Source organism: Rhinoderma darwinii, chromosome 6 (genome assembly GCF_050947455.1).
Source record: "Rhinoderma darwinii isolate aRhiDar2 chromosome 6, aRhiDar2.hap1, whole genome shotgun sequence".
Classification (NCBI taxonomy): Eukaryota; Metazoa; Chordata; class Amphibia; order Anura; family Rhinodermatidae; genus Rhinoderma; species Rhinoderma darwinii.
Window position 1 is genome coordinate 74,344,761 of NC_134692.1, and position 20,131 is coordinate 74,364,891.

General features: G+C 42.6%; 1 protein-coding gene and 1 long non-coding RNA gene across 4 annotated transcripts in view; one reads left to right on the forward strand and one right to left on the reverse strand.

Moving 5' to 3' along the window:
* Positions 1 to 13,431, forward strand: part of LOC142655593 (uncharacterized) — a 42,360-nt gene extending 28,929 nt beyond the window's left edge. The window contains exons 3-4 of the long non-coding RNA XR_012849522.1: positions 3,916 to 4,038; positions 12,784 to 13,431. This is a non-coding gene — a long non-coding RNA (uncharacterized LOC142655593). The remainder of the gene's footprint in view (positions 1 to 3,915; positions 4,039 to 12,783) is intronic.
* Positions 8,201 to 20,131, reverse strand: part of CALCRL (calcitonin receptor like receptor) — a 243,873-nt gene continuing 231,942 nt past the window's right edge. For all 3 annotated transcript variants that reach the window (XM_075829949.1, XM_075829950.1, XM_075829951.1), the window contains 5 exons: positions 11,853 to 11,913; positions 11,687 to 11,753; positions 10,656 to 10,874; positions 9,857 to 9,898; positions 8,201 to 8,726 (listed from right to left, as the gene is read on the reverse strand). In XM_075829949.1, the coding sequence (XP_075686064.1) occupies positions 8,505 to 8,726; positions 9,857 to 9,898; positions 10,656 to 10,874; positions 11,687 to 11,753; positions 11,853 to 11,913 (611 nt within the window). In that variant the 3' untranslated portion in view covers positions 8,201 to 8,504. The remainder of the gene's footprint in view (positions 8,727 to 9,856; positions 9,899 to 10,655; positions 10,875 to 11,686; positions 11,754 to 11,852; positions 11,914 to 20,131) is intronic.

Consider the following 20,131-nt stretch of genomic DNA (forward strand, 5'->3'; position numbering starts at 1 on the left):
AGCCTTCTGTAAGAAGTTGGAAATTGATGTGTCCTTCTCCTCGGCCTTCCATCCTGAAACTAATGGCCAAACTGAGAAGACTAATCAGTCTCTAGAACAATATTTTAAGGTGTTTTATCTCTGACTGTCAAGATGATTGGGTCTCCTTCATTCCCCTCGCCGAATTTTCCCTTAATAACCGGGTCAGTAATTCGTCGGGGGTCTCCCCCTTTTTCTGTAATTTTGGGTTTAATCCACTGTTCTCCTCCGTTTCACCTGGTGGTTGCAACAATACCGAGGTAGATGTCGTTCATCGGGAACTGTGCACAGTCTGGGCCCAGGTTCAGAAGAACCTTGAGGCATCCCAGAGCATCCAAAAGACTCAGGCAGATAAGAGACGTTCTACTAACCCCTTGTTTGTGGTCGGGGATCTGGTGTGGCTGTCCTCAAAAAATTTGCGCCTTAAAGTCCCGTCCAAAAAAATTGCTCCCCGGTATATAGGGTCGTACAAGATCATTGAGGTCCTTAACCGTCTCCTTCCGGCTGGAGTTACCCCCATCCTTTCAGATACACAACGTGTTCCATGCCTCCCTCCCGAAAATATGCTCCCCGTCCTTGGCTACCTCGAGGAAACCTCCGGTCCCTGTTCTCACTCCTGAAGGGGTAGAATTCGAGGTGGCCAAGATTGTGGACAGCAGGATGGTCCAGGACTCCCTCCAGTACCTGGTCCATTGGAGAGGTTACGGGTCTGAGGAGAGGACTTGGGTACCCGCCCAGGATGTTCACGCCGGGTTATTACTCAGGAAGTTCCATCTTTGGTTCCCCTACAAGCCAGGTCCACCTAGGAAGGGTCCAGTGGCCCCTCATAAAAGGGGGGGTACTGTAATGGATTTGCCTGACACAGCTTCTTTGTCGACGCCCGTGGTTAATCAGCCTGCATCTGTGTCTAGATCTGTTAGAGTGACTCGATCTGCTACCACTCAGGCTGGGAGGCTGAGGAGTGGGAGAACCTATCAGTCTGGCCAGACGGTTCCAGCTCCCGCCCTCGGTCTATGTATACCTTCATTTGCTTCTTGTCTTTGCCTGTGATTCTCTCTTGTTTCCTGGCTCTGCTGTTCCAGCTATTACTATTGACCTCAGCTTAATTTTGACCCTGGCTTTACTGACTACGCTCCTGCTCTGCGTTTGGTACCTCGTAGACTCCTGGTTTGACTCGGCTCGTTCACTACGCCTGTTGCTCACGGTGTTGCCGTGGGCAACTGGCCCTTTTCCCTTAGCTTCTGTGTTCCTTTGTCTGTTTGTCTGTCGGGCACATATTGAGCGTAGGGACCGTCGCCCAGTTGTACGCCGTCGCCTAGGATGGGTCGTGCAAGTAGGCAGGGACTGAGTGGCGAGTAGATTAGGGCTCACCTGTCTGTCTCCCTACCCCGTCATTAAATAATCACAGGCCCATATACCTTTTCTACCCTGGTTCCTACTACTATGGACCCCCTTGAGACCCTGGCTCAGCAAATGCAGGGTCTCTCCCTGCAGGTCCAAGCTCTGGCTCAGAGGTGCGACCAGCGTGATGCTAACCTGTCCCGGTAGTGGCTATCGACTCCACTCCACTTGCTAATGGTTATTTTACGCAGCATATCCCTGTTTTTGAACTCCTTTTTGGCTCCATTCATTTGGAGCAGTGTTCTGTACTGGTGATGCAGGGATTTGTGGTCGGGGATCTGGTGTGGCTGTCTTCAAAAAATTTCGCCTTAAGGTTCCGTCCAAAAAATTTGCTCCCTGGTTTATAGGGCCGTACAAGGTCATTGAGCTCCTTAACCCTATCTCCTTCCGGCTGGAGTTACCCCCGTCTTTTCAAATACACGACGTGTTTCATGCCTCCCTCCTGAAACGCTGCTCCCCGTCCTTGGTTACCTTGAGGAATCCTGCGGTCCCTGTTCTCACCCCTGAAGGGGTAGAATTCGAGGTGGCCAAGATTGTGGACAGCAGGATTGTCCAAGGTTCCCTCCAGTACCTGGTCCATTGGAGAGGATACGGGCCTGAAAAGAGGACTTGGGTACCCGCCCGGGATGTTCATGGTGGCGTATTGCTCAGGAGGTTCCATCTTCGGTTCCCCAATAAGCCAGGTCCACCTAGGAAGGGTCCAATGGCCCCTCATAAAAGGGGGGGGTACTGTAAAGGATCTGCCAGACACAGCTTGTGTCGACGCCCGTGGTTAATCAGTCTGCATCTGCTCCTAGCTCTGATAGAGTGACTCGATATGCTACCACTCAGGCTGGTAGGCTGAAGAGTGGGAGAACCTATCACAGCCTGGCCAGACGGTTCCAGTTCCCGCCCTCGGTCTATGTATACCTTCATTTGCTTCTTGTCTTTGCCTGTGATTCTCTCTTGTTTCCTGGCTCTGCTGTTCCAGCTATTACTATTGACCTCAGCTTCATATTGACCCTGGCTTTACTGACTACGCTCCTGCTCTGCATTTGGTACATCGTAGACTCCTGGTTTGACTCGGCTCGTTCACTACACTTGTTGCTCACGGTATTGTCGTGGGCAACTGCCCCTTTTCCCTTAGCTTGTGTTCCCTTGTCTGTTGGGCACATATTGAGCGTAGGGACCGTCGCCCAGTTGTACGCCGTCGTCTAGGATGGGTCGTGCAAGTAGGCAGGGACTGAGTGGCGGGTAGATTAGGGCTCACCTGTCTGTCTCCCTACCCAGTCATTACAACATCCTTACTCAATTTGTATTATTCTATGATCAATTATATTCCTCTCGGGTTGATTATGAGCTGGGTAAGTTGGAGTTGTATTTGGATGGGGTGTATTTCCCTATCTTGACATCAGAGCAGGTGCAGATGTTGGATGCCCCTTTCACTTTGGAGGAGATATTGGGAGGGATGGCATAGATGTCTAAGGGGAAGGCTTCTGGGCCGGACGGGATCCCACTTGAGGTCTATTTACAATATGTGGAATTGCTAGCTCAACTGTTGACCCTTTTTGACAATAGCTTTCGGGAATCTGCTCTCTCGAACTCGATGTGTGATGCAACCATAGTAGTTTTATTAAAACCTGAGAAAAACTATAAAGATTGTGGGTCCTACAGACCAATATCGCTGTTAACGGTAGATTATAAAATATTGACCAAGATGCTAGTTAATTGTTTATGTACAGTGATACAGGATGTCATTCACCCAGATCAATGTGGGTTTATACCTGGCAAATCCACTTCTGAGAATATAAGACGAGTGCAGGTTGCGTCGCAGATCGGCTGGGGAAGCAGCAGGACTGGGCCTTGACTTCCCTAGATGAGGCCAAGACAGATTTGGATTCGGGGAAAGTTTTATTAAATGGGTATCTATGTTGTACCGGTCTCCTAGGGCTCAGGTGTTGGTGAATGGGGCGCTATCCCCTTCCTTTTGCATCCATAGGGGCAATTTGCACTTGCTATAGAACCATTAGCTCTTCGGATTTGAAAGATTCTGCATATAAGGGCATTACAATAGTCTCTAGAGAGGCTCGTATAGGACTTTATGCGGACGACATGGCACTCTTTATGGGTAATTCCAATGTTGCTCTTCCTAGAGCTTTCTCCATTATTAATATATTTGGGAAATACTCAGGTCTATTGAGAAATTGGCAGAAATCTTATTTGATGCCTCTGAGAAGGGATGACTTTGGTTGGAATTCCGAATTCTGTGGTTTGAAGGTTACCACTGACTTTAAATATTTGGGGATTCGTATTGCTAGGGACAGCACTCGATCCAATGATTTAAATGTCACACCTTTACTGAAATACCTTAGGGATAAATTCCAAGCATGGGCGCTTTTGCCTCTGTCGGTGGCGAACGCATAAATCTATTTAAAATTATCGTGTTGCCCAAGCTATTGTATATACTGGAACATGTAGATGTGATTGTGTCTAAACGTTTTTTGTTTTTTTTTGCAGAATGATGAACTCACTGTTTGCGCCGTTTGTGTGTGGGGGAGATCTAAGCTTAAACTATCCACTCTTCAGAGACCTATGGATGAGGCTGGAGCTGTGCTGCCGGACGTATTTCTGTATTATGTGGTGGGTCAGCTTGGATACCTGGTGACCTGGGTCTCTCCCCCCTTGACTTCTAATGCTGAACTTCACCTAGCTCATGTACTGGGCTTAAAAACTTTGTGGCCAGTGTTGGAACCACATGACTAGCCACCGTCACTTGCTACCCTTACACAAATTGGCAAGACAGGTTTGGTAACAAGCTAAGTCTGTAACGGGATTTGCTGGGGTAGTGGCTGATGTCCCATTATGGGATAATCCAAGCTTCTCCCACCTCCTGGGTTTACCTGGGAAAACCTACTGGATCTCTAGGGACATACATACATTGTTACCACTTCTTAAAGTGGATAACACTGTCATGTCGATGAGTGAGATTCGAGAGGCCTTTAATATACACTACCGTTCAAAAGTTTGGGGTCGCTCAGACAATTTTGTGTTTTCCATGAAAACTCACACTTATATTTATCAAATGAGTTGCAAAATGACTAGAAAATATAGTCAAGACATTGACAAGGTTAGAAATAATGATTTTTATTTGAAATAATAATTTTCTCCTTCAAACTTTGCTTTCGTCAAAGAATGGTCCATTTGCCGCAATTACAGCATTGCAGTCCTTTGGCATTCTAGCTGTTAATTTGCTGAGGTAATCGGGAGAAATTTCACCCCATGCTTCCAGAAGGCCCTCCCACAAGTTGGATTGGCTTGATAGGCACTTCTTGCGTACCATACGGTCAAGCTGCTCCCACAACAGCTCTATGGGGTTGAGATCTGGTGACTGCGCTGGCCACTCCATTACAGATAGAATACCAGCTGCCTGCTTCTTCCCTAAATAGTTCTTGCATAATTTGGAGGTGTGCTTTGGGTCATTGTCCTGTTGTAGGATGAAATTGGCTCCAATCAAACGCTGTCCACAGGGTATGGCATGGCGTTGCAAAATGGAGTGATAGCCTTCCTTATTCAAAATCCCTTTTACCTTGTACAAATCTCCCACTTTACCAGCACCAAAGCAACCCCAGACCATCACATTACCTCCACCATGCTTGACAGATGGTGTCAGGCACGCTTCCAGCATCTTTTCAGTTGTTCTGCATCTCACAAATGTTCTTCTGTGTGATCCAAACACCTCAAACTTCGATTCGTCTGTCCATAACACTTTTTGCCAATCTTCCTCTGTCCAATGTCTGTGTGCTTTTGCCTATATTAATCTTTTCCTTTTATTAGCCAGTCTCAGATATGGCTTTTTCTTTGCCACTCTGCCCTGAAGGCCAGCATCCCGGAGTCGCCTCCTCACTGTAGACGTTGACACTGGCGTTTTGCGGGTACTATTTAATGAAGCTGCCAGTTGAGGAACTGTGAGGCGTCTATTTCTCAAACTAGAGACTCTAATGTACTTGTCTTGTTGCTCAGTTGTGAAGCGGGGCCTCACACTTCTCTTTCTACTCTGGTTAGAGCCTGTGTGTGCTGTCCTCTGAAGGGAGTGGTACACAGCGTTGTAGGAAATCTTACGTTTCTTGGCAATTTCTCGCATGGAATAGCCTTCATTTCTAAGAACAAGAATAGACTGTCGAGTTTCACATGAAAGCTCTCTTTTTCTAGCTGTTTTGAGAGTTTACTCGAACCCACAAATGTAATGCTCCAGATTCTCAACTAGCTCAAAGGAAGGTCAGTTTTATAGCTCCTCTAAATAGCAAAACACAAGGGTTTTCAAGTGTTTTCTAATCATCCATTAGCCTTCTAACACAGTTAGCAAACACAATGTACCATTAGAACACTGGAGTGATGGTTGCTGGAAATGGGCCTCTATACACCTATGTAGATATTGCATCAAAAACCAGACGTTTGCAGCTAGAATAGTCATTTAGCACATTAACAATGTACAGAGTGTATTTCTGATTAATTTAATGTTATCTTCATTGAAAAAAACTGTGCTTTTCTTTTAAAGATAAGGAAATTTCTAAGCGACCCTAAACTTATGAACGGTAGTATATATATATATATATATATATATATATATATATATATATATATAGACAAATCAAGGGTAGGAGCAGCACTGTGATTCCTTGACTTGTAAGGCTGGTGCTCAGCTTTCAAACAGGGAGTGACCTCTCCCTGCACAAGCATGTATCCAAAAAAAGAGAGATAGAAGCAGCACTCAAAAAAACTCTGGTTTATTCATCCAGCATCCACTGCAACGTTTCACCTTGAACTTGAAAAAGCCTTCATAGAGAAGGTGAAACGTTGCAGTGGATGGTGGATGAATAAACCAGAGGTTTTTTTGAGTGCTGCTTCTATCTCTCTTTTTTGTGTATATATATATATATATATCTATATAGTTGTAATTAAAAATTCAATAAATTAAATACTAACAGATGAAACTATCCGTTCACGTGTAATCCAGATGGTGTCCCGGCATTCTACAGCGCCTCTTCACAAAAAAAAACAGTACAGCGCATGCCCTTTTTTCCAGCGCAAGCGCCGACTGACCCCTTGTTGTATAATGTATCTAGGGTAGCGTAGGTACCCAGATAAAAATATTCAAGTGTATTACCAATCTTTACAAAGTATATAAATGAAAGTTTCGACGGGGTCCACAGCTATAACCTCGTGCCGTAGATTTATTTTTAATAAATAAACCGTTAGAAGATGGTGCTTATAAAGTGTGGGGCATCCCATTGTATGACATCTGTCACAGGTAAACGTTAAACATACCTCTCAGGGAGCTTCGACAGGGTTGGAGTTCCCGGGAAGAGCATCAGGTAGAGCTTGGCCCGAGGATTCCGGCCTGGGGAAGCCCCTCACCTCACTGTCTATATATGGACAATACTGTCTTTCAACTACGGAGACCCCGACTAGAGCATCGGAATCGCTCTGGCCGGGGACTCTGGGACTGGAGAAGTCAGGGACCGATGCTCTGGTCCGGGTCTCCGTAGTAAAAAGCCCCTGACATCACTGTCCATATATGGACAGTGACGTCAGGGGCTTCTTCAGGACAAGAATCCCCCAAATGAGTGTTGCCGACACTCTGGACAGTGATGTCAGAGGCTCCTTCAGGAGTGAAATCCTTGGCCAAAGCACTGCCAATGCTTTGGACGGGGAACCTGGCATTGCAAAGCTTCTAACTTCGCTGTCCAAATATGTACAGTGATGTCAGGAGTTATCTGAACCCAGCGCTTCAGGTAGCGCTCTGCCCGGGAATTTCAGGCGACGTATACCACTATATACCTCAGACAGAAGGCTATAAATGTGATGTGAACAGGGCCTAACTGTTGCCTTAACAAGGAAAATACAGTTGAAACTAAGAAAAGAGGACCATTGACGAACAAGTGTACACGTTTATTATATGGCTTTAATGTAGTGGTTTAAGTTTCATATGTGGTTTATAAGTAAACAAACAGCACATTTTCCACTTCTTCCACTTATAACGGTTTCTATAGTATGAAGAACTTGGTTAAATTTACAACAAAAACTTGCAGATACTAAAACATGAGAAACAGATTTTAGTTGAAAAGTTGTGCAACAAAAAACATAGTTTTGATGAACATGTCAGTGTAATGAAGAGAAAAGTTCTACCTTACAGAACTGGCACATAACAAAAACAATACTTTACTTTTTTTTAAAGAAAAATCCACACCAGAAGTATTTATTCACAAACCTCTTATATAACATTGTAACACAAGTGCAAACAATCTTTAATGCAGTTTAAAGCAAATATACTAAATGCATAAAAGTACAGGAACGTCTATAGAAAAGAAAACACATGGCCAGGAAGCAGCACTCAACAAAAATACGTGAATTTATTCAACAAAGGTTTCACAGCAACGTTTCACCTTCTCAATGAATGGATTTTCAAGCAAAGTGTACAAGTTACATCACAATATAAATATTGAGCAAAGCTCAAACACTTAATAATTTGAAATTAATCTATTATACAAATATTCCATGTATGCATTTATTTGCAGATTTCAATGAACACTTTATATATGATGTATTTATGTAATGTTTTTACACTAGCACTGTTGCACTTTATTTGGTTTATTATGGTATTTTTATGAAATGAACTGTGGAATATTTGTATAATGGATATAATGACACATTATTAAGTGGTTAAGCTTTGCTCCCTATTTATATTCTGATGTGACTTGCATACTTTGCTTGAAAATGCCTTCATTGAGAAGGGGAAACGTTGCTGTAAAACCTGTGGTGAATAAAGTCACTTTTTTGTTTGTTGAGTGCTGCTTCCTGGCGATGTGTTTTCCTATGGTTCATGGGGAGAGGTCGCTCCTCTGAAGCTTGCACCAGCCGTATGGCCTTACTTTACAGTGCTGCTCCACAATTTTTCTATTTTCGTTGCTATATATAAATATATATTGAGACAGTCTTAATATGTTTAAAGTAGATTATGCATTTAGACAGCAGTCATAAACCGTAATAAATGCAGCAGTCAAACAGTAATACTTAAGCAGAAACACACACACACACATACACGCACTTCACATATAAGGTTTTTCTGGTTTATAAGAACAATTTTCCATGTCATGGCAGTTTTTCCCATTTGAATACTCATTGCTATAGTCATGGGTATAGGTGGTACCCTGGGCATCACTTATTGACGATATAGTGTATGAAGCGGATCGGAGTCCTTCAGAGTGAGCAAAGCTATTCCCAAACTGAATTCTGTACTGATTCCAGTTTCTTTTTAGGACAGCTTGCACCTAGAAATAATGATATTATTACAGACATATTATTAAATTGAGGAAATTCCTTATTAATTCTGCAATTATGAATGATCACAGCAAAACACAGAATGACCAAAAACAACCACTTTAATTCAAGATGTTTCTTGGAAAATGCATTTCCTTTATTCGACTCATGGGGTGACAGAGGAAGCCCCCTTCCTCTGTCAAACTACTTAGATGCCACGATCACTATACGCCGCAACAACTAAGGAGTTATATAGTATGTTGGTTCTGTTAACTGGCATAAAGCCCTGTGCATAGATAATTTTATTACCACCCTTAGAGCAGATGGGGGCAGGGTTCTGTGCATAATATTAGTGTGACTTTGGGGTAAGATATAGTCCCCTTGATATGGACACATACTGTATGAGTAAGGTTACATTCAGACGAGTGTGGGCAACCTCGGACGTGAAAAACGGCCATTTTGTCACGTCCGAGGTGCACTCGTGTGGGACGCGTTATCACGGATCCCTTACAGACTAGAGTCTAAGGACGGATACGTGAAAACACAGGAAAATAGGACGTGCCCTATTTTTCCACGGACCCTTCACAGGCTCCGTTAAATCAACGGCCATGTGAACGGCCCCATTGAAATACATGTGTCCGTGTGACGGCTGTTGTTTTAACACTCATCATAATGAGCAGTAACATGATCCATGTCATATCAACTTTCGAAGATTACACATTGTAGTGAACTATGGACGCTAGCCATTAGATCCGTACTAGCAGTGATCATGCAGTGTTGGGATCATGTTAGGAGGACAAAAATCACCCTTTCACAAAAACCCCAGCCTTCTTTCCCATGTGGCAGACAAAGGCCCAGAACATCACAAAATCCTATGGCAACAGGTATGAAGTTTCCCTAGACTCGGTTCCCAAAGCTGAAAACAATGCTCAATTTGAGCACTACATTTAGCACTTTTTGTATTAGGTAGCTGACCAGTTCACGGTCAGCCCCAATATTTCTTATATCAAGATTCCATACAGATGCCTGGCATTACAGTAAAGGATGCATGTTTATATCCTAGCTGTAAAAGCCATCGCCAAATAGGCGTAAATTTACAATTTGGCGACTGGAAGAGTTTAAGCAATTAAACCAAACTTACCTCTCCATTAAAGAAACAGAATATCGTTGCAACTAACAAACCCTGTAGAAGAGAAAAAAATGCCACGTAAAATTAAAGATTTCTGCAGCAAGGATAAAATTGTTTAGGATAAATATGGTAAACACAAGTGCGCAACAAAGGAGCCTATATGTAGAGAGAGACAGAAAAGGGAGAATACAAACACAAGATGTAAAGATAGTAATTCAGTTTTGTAAAGAATGTATTACGAGCACCTTAATCAGATTGCCATGCATTCCAGAGTTTTTTTTCCACCATAGTAAATGTTGAAATATTGCTAGTATATATCATTGTACTGGATTCCAGGATGGTCCCAGCATTTAAACCCCCACATATCCTCAGAAGTTCTTACTAGGGGAAGCCGCGTCAAAGGCACACATTTCCCCTGCAGCGGGGAATTGTAGAATTATATAGGGGACATTTAAATAAAGGGCCATCTATGTAATGCATGGACGCGCTGAGTTTGCCAGAGTGGGAGTGGGGACTGATAGGGCATATGAACGCGGTTGTTGTTCTGACACAACCCCTTCAGGTGCTAAGGCTCCTTACATAGTGGCAGCCCCTTTCACTTTTTTATTTTACTGCGTAGAGCAGTTCTTCATATACACCTCTTGGCATTCCGTAAAAAGGGCAACGTTTAGCAGCAACAATGTAATCACCAACAGACTCTTGAATTTTGTGCATTTTATACATCAAGCATCATTGAAATCTGAACAGCAAGCAGTCAATGGTGTTATAATTGATTATACAATATATTCTTATACATTTTATTATATATCACCTGATAATTCATGAGAATATGCATAATATAGTCAAACACTTCTTCTGTTATCCGTCCACTTGGTCTCCATGGCAGCAATACAAACTGAATTCCAAGAAGGGGCACAAGGATGAGAGTTGCCCTCACAGCTTTCATGTAGAGATTGGATTCAGCTTGATGCGTGACTTTCAATTTTGTTATCAGTACACGTACAATGTTCAGCAGGAAAAAGAGGTTCACCTTTAAATAACAAAGAACAATCCATAACTAAATTATATATGTTTTCAATTATTAGAAATGTCCATGCTGTCTGCAAATACAATGCATATAGCATCATTGGCTGTATTTGTGCTCTAAAGCAAACAAATCGGTAGTTAGAAAATATGCAAAAATAAAAAAATACACTAAATTCTCTCTGAATCCATTGAATACTTTAGTCCACATATAGGGAAGCAGAATTTTACCAATAAAAGGCAAAGTATATAATTCACAAAGATGTTTTATGATAATCGTATTAGTTCTTGAGTTAGTCTAGGACCACACAGAAGCCTTTGGCATATATAGCCGTGCAGGAGTAAAGCTCAACAACATTTGTGCCTTGCAATGTTCCAGAATGATCAGAAAACCCTACTAATAGGCCTTATACACATAAGCGTTGAATACGTCCATGTGACGGCCGTTGAAACAACGGCCATCACACGGACCTATGTAATTCAATGGGGCCGTTCGACGGCCGTTGTTTCAACGGAGCGTGTAAAGGGTCTGTGAAAAAATAAGACATATCCTATTTTTTTGCGCTTCACATATTCCTACATAGACTCTAGTCTAAGGGGATGCGTGATAATGCGTACCGCAGGGTAAAGGACGGATGCACCTCGGACGCTCGTGTGAATCTAGCCTAAGTTTGAATTGTCAAGATGCCATGCAGCAAGCTGCTTCTCCATACAGCCACATGTCACCGGTGTGGCCAGCTTGCCAAGGTAATTCTGCCATGTAACTGTAACTATAGCATCACTTATTATACAATTATAGACAAAGAAAATCCGACATACCAATAGTGCGGCACAAATAGGTCCATGAATAATATAGAGTAAGTGGGTATCAGAACTAATCCAGCAGCTGTAGGGACATCAATGTAATACAAAAGTTAATATAACAAGTAGTAATAATATATCAAGATTATACAAATAAAATTGTATTGGAGTATTAGACGCTTACTTGTCGTTAAAATACATACTTCTGGCAACAGCATGTATACAAGCTGGAATCAATGGAAATCCTGTAAGAGATTTTAAATAATTTAATATACAGTATATACTAGTATATAAACAAATAAATAAATATATACACTCACAACCAGACACAATCAGACATAGGTGGTTAATGTTAGCTTAAATATCTATTAGCTTTTACCTGTAATAAATGTTAGAAATCAGCACTAATATTTCAATAGTAAGAGCAACATGATGCCTTAGGGCACTTAGCGTGTACAGGACACGTACGATGTTGCCTGGACTGCTCCATGTGGTGCCACCATGAAAGGCTCCATAATATTGTTTAAGTTACAGCAGGCAACAATTTATTTTCTCATGGCATGGGTGTGCCTCTGAAGAATCTGAGGCAAACTGCGGTACATTATAGGACGATATAATTCTAGGAGTGCTGTATTTGGGATCTGTGGGGAAAGGGTTTTGTAAAAACGTGTAGGTCTCTTGATCTATGGTGTGGTTTTCAAGGTGATAGTCTAATATGAGAATTATTTTTCTCTATATATCAGTGGTGGGGTCATGTGAATTTTTTTGTAGGTATTGGCATCTGTTAATTGGCGTTCTACTTCTGTCACATAGCTTCCACGGTCAAGAACAATGATGGCCCCACCCTTATCAGCTGGTTTGATTATGATTTCTTTATTTTGATATAGGGTAGATAGTGCATTGGTTTCCTCGATAGATAAGTTCTTTCGATGAGAATAATATCCAAAACTATATTTGTTAGGGAGTTTGATCTAATGTCATGATTCATCAGATCAATAATTATACTGTAATTACAATGTTCCGTAACATCATTTAGTTGTCTGGTACCATTTGCGATTACTAACTGATTATATACTAAATTGTATACTAATCTATATTGTTTCTTCCTTTTCTAGACACGCTAGAATGTTTCTCATCACTGGACTGGGTAATAATACCATAAAACCGGCTGCTTGACTAGTTTTCTGGTTCTCTTTTTTTCTCTTTCCCTCCCCCCTCTGTTCTTCTTTGTTCTTCTTTTGTCATTCTCATACGTCAATAGCTTACCATAGCTTGATTTATTTTGTTTACACTACCAATTCTATACACCATAAATTAATTCCCTGGCATCAGTACAAGAAGTAGCACTGTTGGAATCCATCTACAGAGGCCGTTGCTAAGACAACCATACACAAGCGCTATTAAACAGTGAGCAGAAATAGATCTGACTCCATCTTGGTACTCCCTACACCTTGCGTATCCAATACGTCATCTGCGGCTCGTAGAACCTCCTCATCTACACTTCTATACAAAGATTTATAACTATATTCCATCCTATCGGAGGCTACTATCCCCACACTCCACTACTCACCGCATTTTTCAGTTGCACAGCTACCACATACCTTCATTGCTATGCGCCCGTTTCATCACTTCCGGTTTCTGGAACTGACGTACTTCCAGTCCGGATAGAAGAACACAGACCGCTCACACATACTCCACACTGGCTAGTCTGGCAGACGTCCACGTACGAATTTCCACTACATCTCTAGGTCATTTCTATTCTATCCTCTAATCTGCTGGTATTTTATGGTATGGTCCCCCCCCCCCCCCCCTAATCCTGCAGCTATACTTCTGGGTTTATATAGTCAAACATTAAGCCTGGTATAAACTTTCAATGTTATTAGCTTCATCATTGGTTAAGTCATTTAATATTTCTAATATCAAGATATTTTTCTTTATCTCTATACACCGGATGTTCCTGTATTATGGATCTATGATACATTGTTATATACATTTTATGGATTTCTACTTTATAGACGTTTATTCTCTTACGAACACAGTGATTATTTCTGATTTATATACTTGTACGCTATATTAAAATTTAATTAAAATTGAATTATTTATTTTCCACAGCGACCGTGATAAAGGCCGTGGATTGGCCGAAACGTCATTATTAAGACGCTTCAATTAATGTATTCATATAAAAATGCTGATTGCATATGAAATAATATATGATATACTTCTTTGTTAAAAAATAAATCTATTCAACTTGCAATATACATACTTGCTTTTTATGAGTGCTGGGGTAATCGAGATTATATACATTGGGACTTCATCCCAACCCCTCTTGCACCACAATGTCAACAAATGTGTGCATCCCATATATATTCTTTCCACATATGGACAGTGACGTCAGGAGGAGTGCTGGAGTTCCAAACAGAGCATCAGTTGATGCTCTGCTCGCCGAATCCAGTGATCGGGAAGTCCTGAAGTTGCTGTCCATATATGGACAATGACATCAGCAGGAGTGCTGGAGTCCCCGGGCAGAGTATCAGCTGATGCTCTACTTGCCGAATCCAGCGATAGGGAACTCCTAAAGTCACTGTCCATAAATGCATAGTGACTTCAGTAGTTTTTCCAGGGTCGGTCCCTGGGCAATGTATGCAATTGTATGTTATACATTGGGATACATTTGTGCCTTTTGTCGGAGGTATACGTTGAGGGTCTTCCCAACTTATACCCCTGACGGAAGCCCCTAACGTGATGTGAATAGGGCCTTATCTGCATGTCTGTAAATTCTATATTGTATTATTTCGCAACAAGCAATTATTGAAGGGTGTCCAGCACAAAATGATATGCCTGTTTAAATTGTGGATAAACTTTTCCTAAAACCTAACATTATGATGTGGATTTACAATATATAGAGTAGTCTCAATAATTGCTTTTAACCCAGTCTAAATTTGTCAAGTCTAATGCCCCATTCATAACACGTACATTTCCTATGTTTAGCGTGTATATCGGGAAAGCTCCCGAAATACATGTTTAATGTGTGCATTGGGCTCCATTAGCCCGATGAATGCAAAAGCAGTTTTGGCCACTGTCAGGCTGGTATATGCTAGCTATGGTACCGCGTAGAAAACTTTGTCCCGTGGGATCCCACAAATAATGTATACCGCCCGGCAGGCATTTATTTGACATAAGAGCCTAAGTGCCACTGTATAGCATACGTCACAGACATACATTTAACATGTACGTCACTGGCTGTTTTATAGGTTTTCATGATGTGTACGTTAAACGTATACCATATTAGTCTATGGGTACCTAATTGGCATCTGTCACCTGTAGACTATAAAGTTATCTTTTTAACAGATATGTTATGAACTCATTTACGTCATGAACTCTCGTAACCCCAGGCCATGAGCTTTTCGTGGCTTATACGTCAAACATAGTGAAATAAACATGAAATGAAGGGACGTAAGCAATTGATATTTGGCTGACCATGACAAATTTCTAAAGTTCCACAGCAAAGAGACTCCAAATTATAAAAACATTGTTGATGTACCCTCTTTAGAGGAAATAAGACTAGCCCAGGGAAATATTTGCATACATTACCGCGAGTAGATTGTCCATAGCAGTTGCTCTGAGCCTCTGGTATTCCCAACATCAAATAAAAAGAAACTGTGGTCACATAGGCTTTCTAAGCGCAGTATCACAAGTTCATTACACTTTTGTAAAATGGATGCCTCTCGATTTAAGAAATCTCCAGTAGTCCTGGTCCCCCTATCATGTTTAGGACAAATGCAGAGTTGCTTAGTCCCTGATGATACATATAGTCCATTTAATTTAATAGATCAGAGTTTGAAAGTGGGGATTTAAGGGTAAAGATTTTCTTATCAGGCTGTATAAACCTTGGCCAGGGATGGGGAATATTTTCCCCTACTGACACTGAGGTTATCTAAAAAAAAAAAATGTGGCTATTAAATGTAAATTAATTAGGAAATATGAGACTACATCCCATCTCCTCCACCATTCTTGTATTCCTTTGGTTCATAGAATGGGTTGAGTATATACATTTTTTAAGTTTGGTGGCATATCCCAAGGAAAAGGGTGTGGGTACCGAAAGTCAGACCCACACCAATTACAGATTTAGGGCATTAGGGTTATTCCATCAATCTATGAAAGGACAGAATATATTATTATGATATGACACGATGTTATACTCTACTATAATAGTGTTCACTTCACTTTTGATGTCTGAAACGCATCAGAAGAATTTTCTCATTGTTGGATTTTGTATGGGTTTTTTGTTTTTGTTTTTTTCAAAATGTTTTTTTCAAAGATTTTCACAATTATGTATAACATGAGATTGTATGGGATTTTTAATTAAATTGAAGGGGGGGGGGCTTTCTTGCTATCTATATTTGAGTATGCCCTAAATGTCCACACACACTCAAAGCTTATTATGACAGGTGAGCTGTATACTCCTTTGTTTAAGGGAGGGAGATCCGCACAAGACTCTAGAATATCCAGTATATTAATCTGAAGTTGGATAATATATTACTGGAGAGATCGCTCATTATTTACCATTTTGACTTGAAACCTGAAAGACAGATTGCTACACAGACATTTTCAGTAATAGGGGTTATGGTGTTTGGCTTGATGTTGATGTGCCAGTCTTCTATCGTATTTATCTGCATAAAAACAGTCACTTGTGAAAGTATTAGGGAAGGTCCACCGTTGCAACCAATTTTTTTTTATTTAAATGCAGCTAAAATGGAAAAAGCCTCTATGGTAACAGACTACATATAAACCCTGTGTAGTCTGATCCTACAGTTGCATTGCCATCTGTCGGTCTCATAATTTATGTATGCAAAGTTGCTTCATTTTTCATTTTAGATGCAATGGTTAAAAGATATTGGTTGCGAATGTGGACCTTCCTTTTAAATTATGAAAGAAGGGATATACCCTGCACAATGCAGCCAGGCAGGTAATGGTCTCCTGGCATTCACGAAACCCAGACTCGTTCATCAGACTGCAAGATAGAGAAGGGTGATTTGTCACTCCATAAGACACGTTTTCACTGCTCCAGAGTCCAGTGGTGGCGTGCTTTACACCACTCCATCCAATACTTTGCATTGTGCTTGTTGATGTAAGGCTTGCCATGAAGCTTCCGGGACACAGTTTTTATACAGATGTTAATGCCAGAGGTGGTTTAGAGCTCTGCAAGTATTAAGTCAGCAGAGCATTGGCTACTTTTTAGCAATATGCATCTCAGCACTTCTCCAAACCCGCTCTGTAACATTACGTAATCTGCCACTTTGTTGTTGTGGTTCCTAAATGCTTCCACTTTACAATTACACCACTCACCGTTGATCATGGAATTTCTAGGAGGGAAAAATAAAGTGAATGGAACACCTGAATTCAGCGATTAAGAGGTATGTCCCAATGCTTTTGTCCATATAGAGTATGTTTGATCTCCTGCTGTTAAAGAAAGGAATACTCTAGTAGGCTCGCAGTATGCTGGTCTTGAGAACGGTAAGTGATCAATGGTCAGTAGGGACTGAATACAGGTATCACTAGATTGTAAGGAACCAGAGATTGATACTATTGGGTCAAAAGGATTCTACACCAATGCTGTAAATTCACATGCGATTGACAATTTATATTACAAGGTTGACAGAGCCACAATATATACACCATAATATTACCATAGATTGATCACTATATAATACACCCACTTTTTCATCAAAGGTTTTTCATAAACTGACCATAATATATCACAATTAGGGATGCACGGTGATTCGAAACTTCGATACTGTTTCGATACTCTGCATCCCTAAACGGTTCGATACCGCTATTTCCTGTATTTCGATACTTCGCTGCACAGCTCAGTATAGTAATACATGAATGCAGGGCCGCCATCAGGAATTTCAGGGCCCCCTACAGCTACATTTTCTGGGCCCCCCTACCGTGGCACCGCCTGTTAACGGTACTCCGTCCAGTACTATATCATGGTACCCAGGGCCGCCATCAGGGGGGGTATTATGGGTACTGATGTGAGAGGCCCGGCCAAACCTAATTGAAAGGGGGGCCCGGCAAACTGCCGCGACTTGCCTTTGGTAGAAAAAAAACAGGCCCCTGCAATGGGGCCCGTTTTTTTCACCAAAAGAATGTCATGAGCTGCGGGCCCCCCTTTCAATTAGGTTTGGCCGGGCCTCTCACATCAGTACCCCTAATACCCCCCTGATGGCGGCCCTGGGTAGCATGGGGGCCGTCAAACACCGCCGCCAGTGCGACCGATCACGCGCACCCGCAAACTCCCGCGCATGCGCACCGGCGACCGCCTGGAACCGCGCACCGAATTTTGAGGCAGATTTTGACCTGCCCACACTATCTTGCCGCTTTTTTTGCCTGCGGCGATTGAGGACAGCAGACAGAAAACGCAGCGAAAAATGCATTTTCTGCCTCCCATTGATTTCGATGGGAGGTCAGAGGCAGAACCGCGGCAAGAAAGGACGTGCTGCTTTTTCTTTTTTCCGCGACTGGCTCCCATTGATTTCAGATTAAATCAATGGGAGGCGGTTTTGGAAGTTTTTTGGTGCTGATTCTGACGCAGTGTCCGAGTCAATATCAAGGCCCAAAAACTCTGAACTGGGCCTTATTGTTAGGGCTTATTCAGACGAACGTGTAATACGTCCGTGAAACGTGTGTGATTTTCACGCGCCTTGCACGGACCTATGTTACTCTATGGTGCCGTGCAGATTGTCAGTGATTTTCACGCAGCGCGAGTCCGCTGCGTAAAACTCACGACATGTCCGATATTTGTGCATTGTTCGCGCATCACGCACCCATTGAAGTCAATGGGTGCGTGAAAATCACGCCCAGCGCTTCCGCAGCCGTATAAACTATGAATGAAAACAGAAAAGCACCACGTGCTACAAACATACAAACAGAGTGTCATAATGATGGCGGCTGCGCGAAAATCACGCAACCGCGCATCATACGCTGCTGACACACGGAGCTGTTATGGACCTTTTGCAAGCGCAAAACGCCACGTTTTTGCGCGCGCAAAAAGCACACGCTTGTGTAAATCCGGCCTTAGGGTAGGAACACACTAGGCATGAACACTGCGGATTTTATGCAACACATTTTATTGTGTAAAATCCGCAGCGTATTACAGTCGCAGCAGAGTGGATGAGATTTGAACAAATCTCATCCACACGCTGCAAAAATAATGGACCTGCAGTGTGACTGCAGTCGCATGTCAATGTATTCTGTGGAATCGCCGCTCCTCTGTTGCAGAAATGCTGCGGTTCTGCCGCAAAAATCACAAATGAGAAAAAAAAAAAAGGGCACTTTTTTAAATTTATAAAAAAGTTTAGACTTGCCCCGGCCGTAGTCCTGGTGACGCGATCCTCTATTCTTAGCGTAGCCCCGCCTCCTGTCATGACGTTTCATTCCATGTGACTGCTGCAGCGGTCACATGGTCTACAGCGTCATCCCAGGAGGCGGGGCTACGTTCAGAAGAGAGAGATGCGTCACTTAAACTACGGCCGGGGTAAGTCTAAACTTTTTTTTCCCTGCAGGATTCCCGCAGCGGACACGCCTCACGAAACCTGCGCCACTATTTGGTGCGGTTTTGCTGGCGGAATTCCCTGCGGCTCCCGGGATAAGCTGTGTCGTTTTACTCAGCATATCCGCCTAGTGTGTCCCTTATGATGTCGCTCCTGGAGCTGCTGCCGCTCTCTAAATAGGCAGTTGGTCCAGTAGAATTTGGAATTATTTTTTTTTGTGAACCAGCTTAAAAAAATACAAAACTTTTGTGTTAGGGCCTGTTCACATCACTGTTCGCTTCCGCTCCGGGGTTCCTTCTGAGGTTTCTGTCGGGTGAACCCCGCAACGGAAAGTGAAAGTGATAGCACAGCTTCCGTTTCCATCACCATTAGCGCAGTCGACTGCGCTATTAATTCCGTCCGAAAACCAGCCGGAATGGTGACGAACGGAAACCATTAGCGATGTTTCCGTCACCATTGAGATCAATGGTGACTGAAACGGAAGCTGTGCTGTCACTTTCACTTTCCGTTGCGGGGTTCACCCGACAGAAACCTCAGACGGAACCCCGGAGCGGTGGTTCGTCACCATTCCGGCTGGTTTTCGGACGGAATTAATAGCGCAGTCGACTGCGCTAATGGTGATGGAAACGGAAGCTGTGCTGTCACTTTCACTTTCCGTTGCGGGGTTCACCCGACAGAAACCTCAGACGGAACCCCGGAGCGGAAGTGAACGGTGATGTGAACAGGCCCTAACACAAAAGTTTTGTATTTTTTTAAGCTGGTTCACAAAAAAAAATAATTCCAAATTCTACTGGACCAACTGCCTATTTAGAGACCGGCAGCAGCTCCAGGAGCGACATCATAAGGGACACACTAGGCGGATATGCTGAGTAAAACTCCACAGCTTATCCCGGGAGCCGCAGGGAATTCT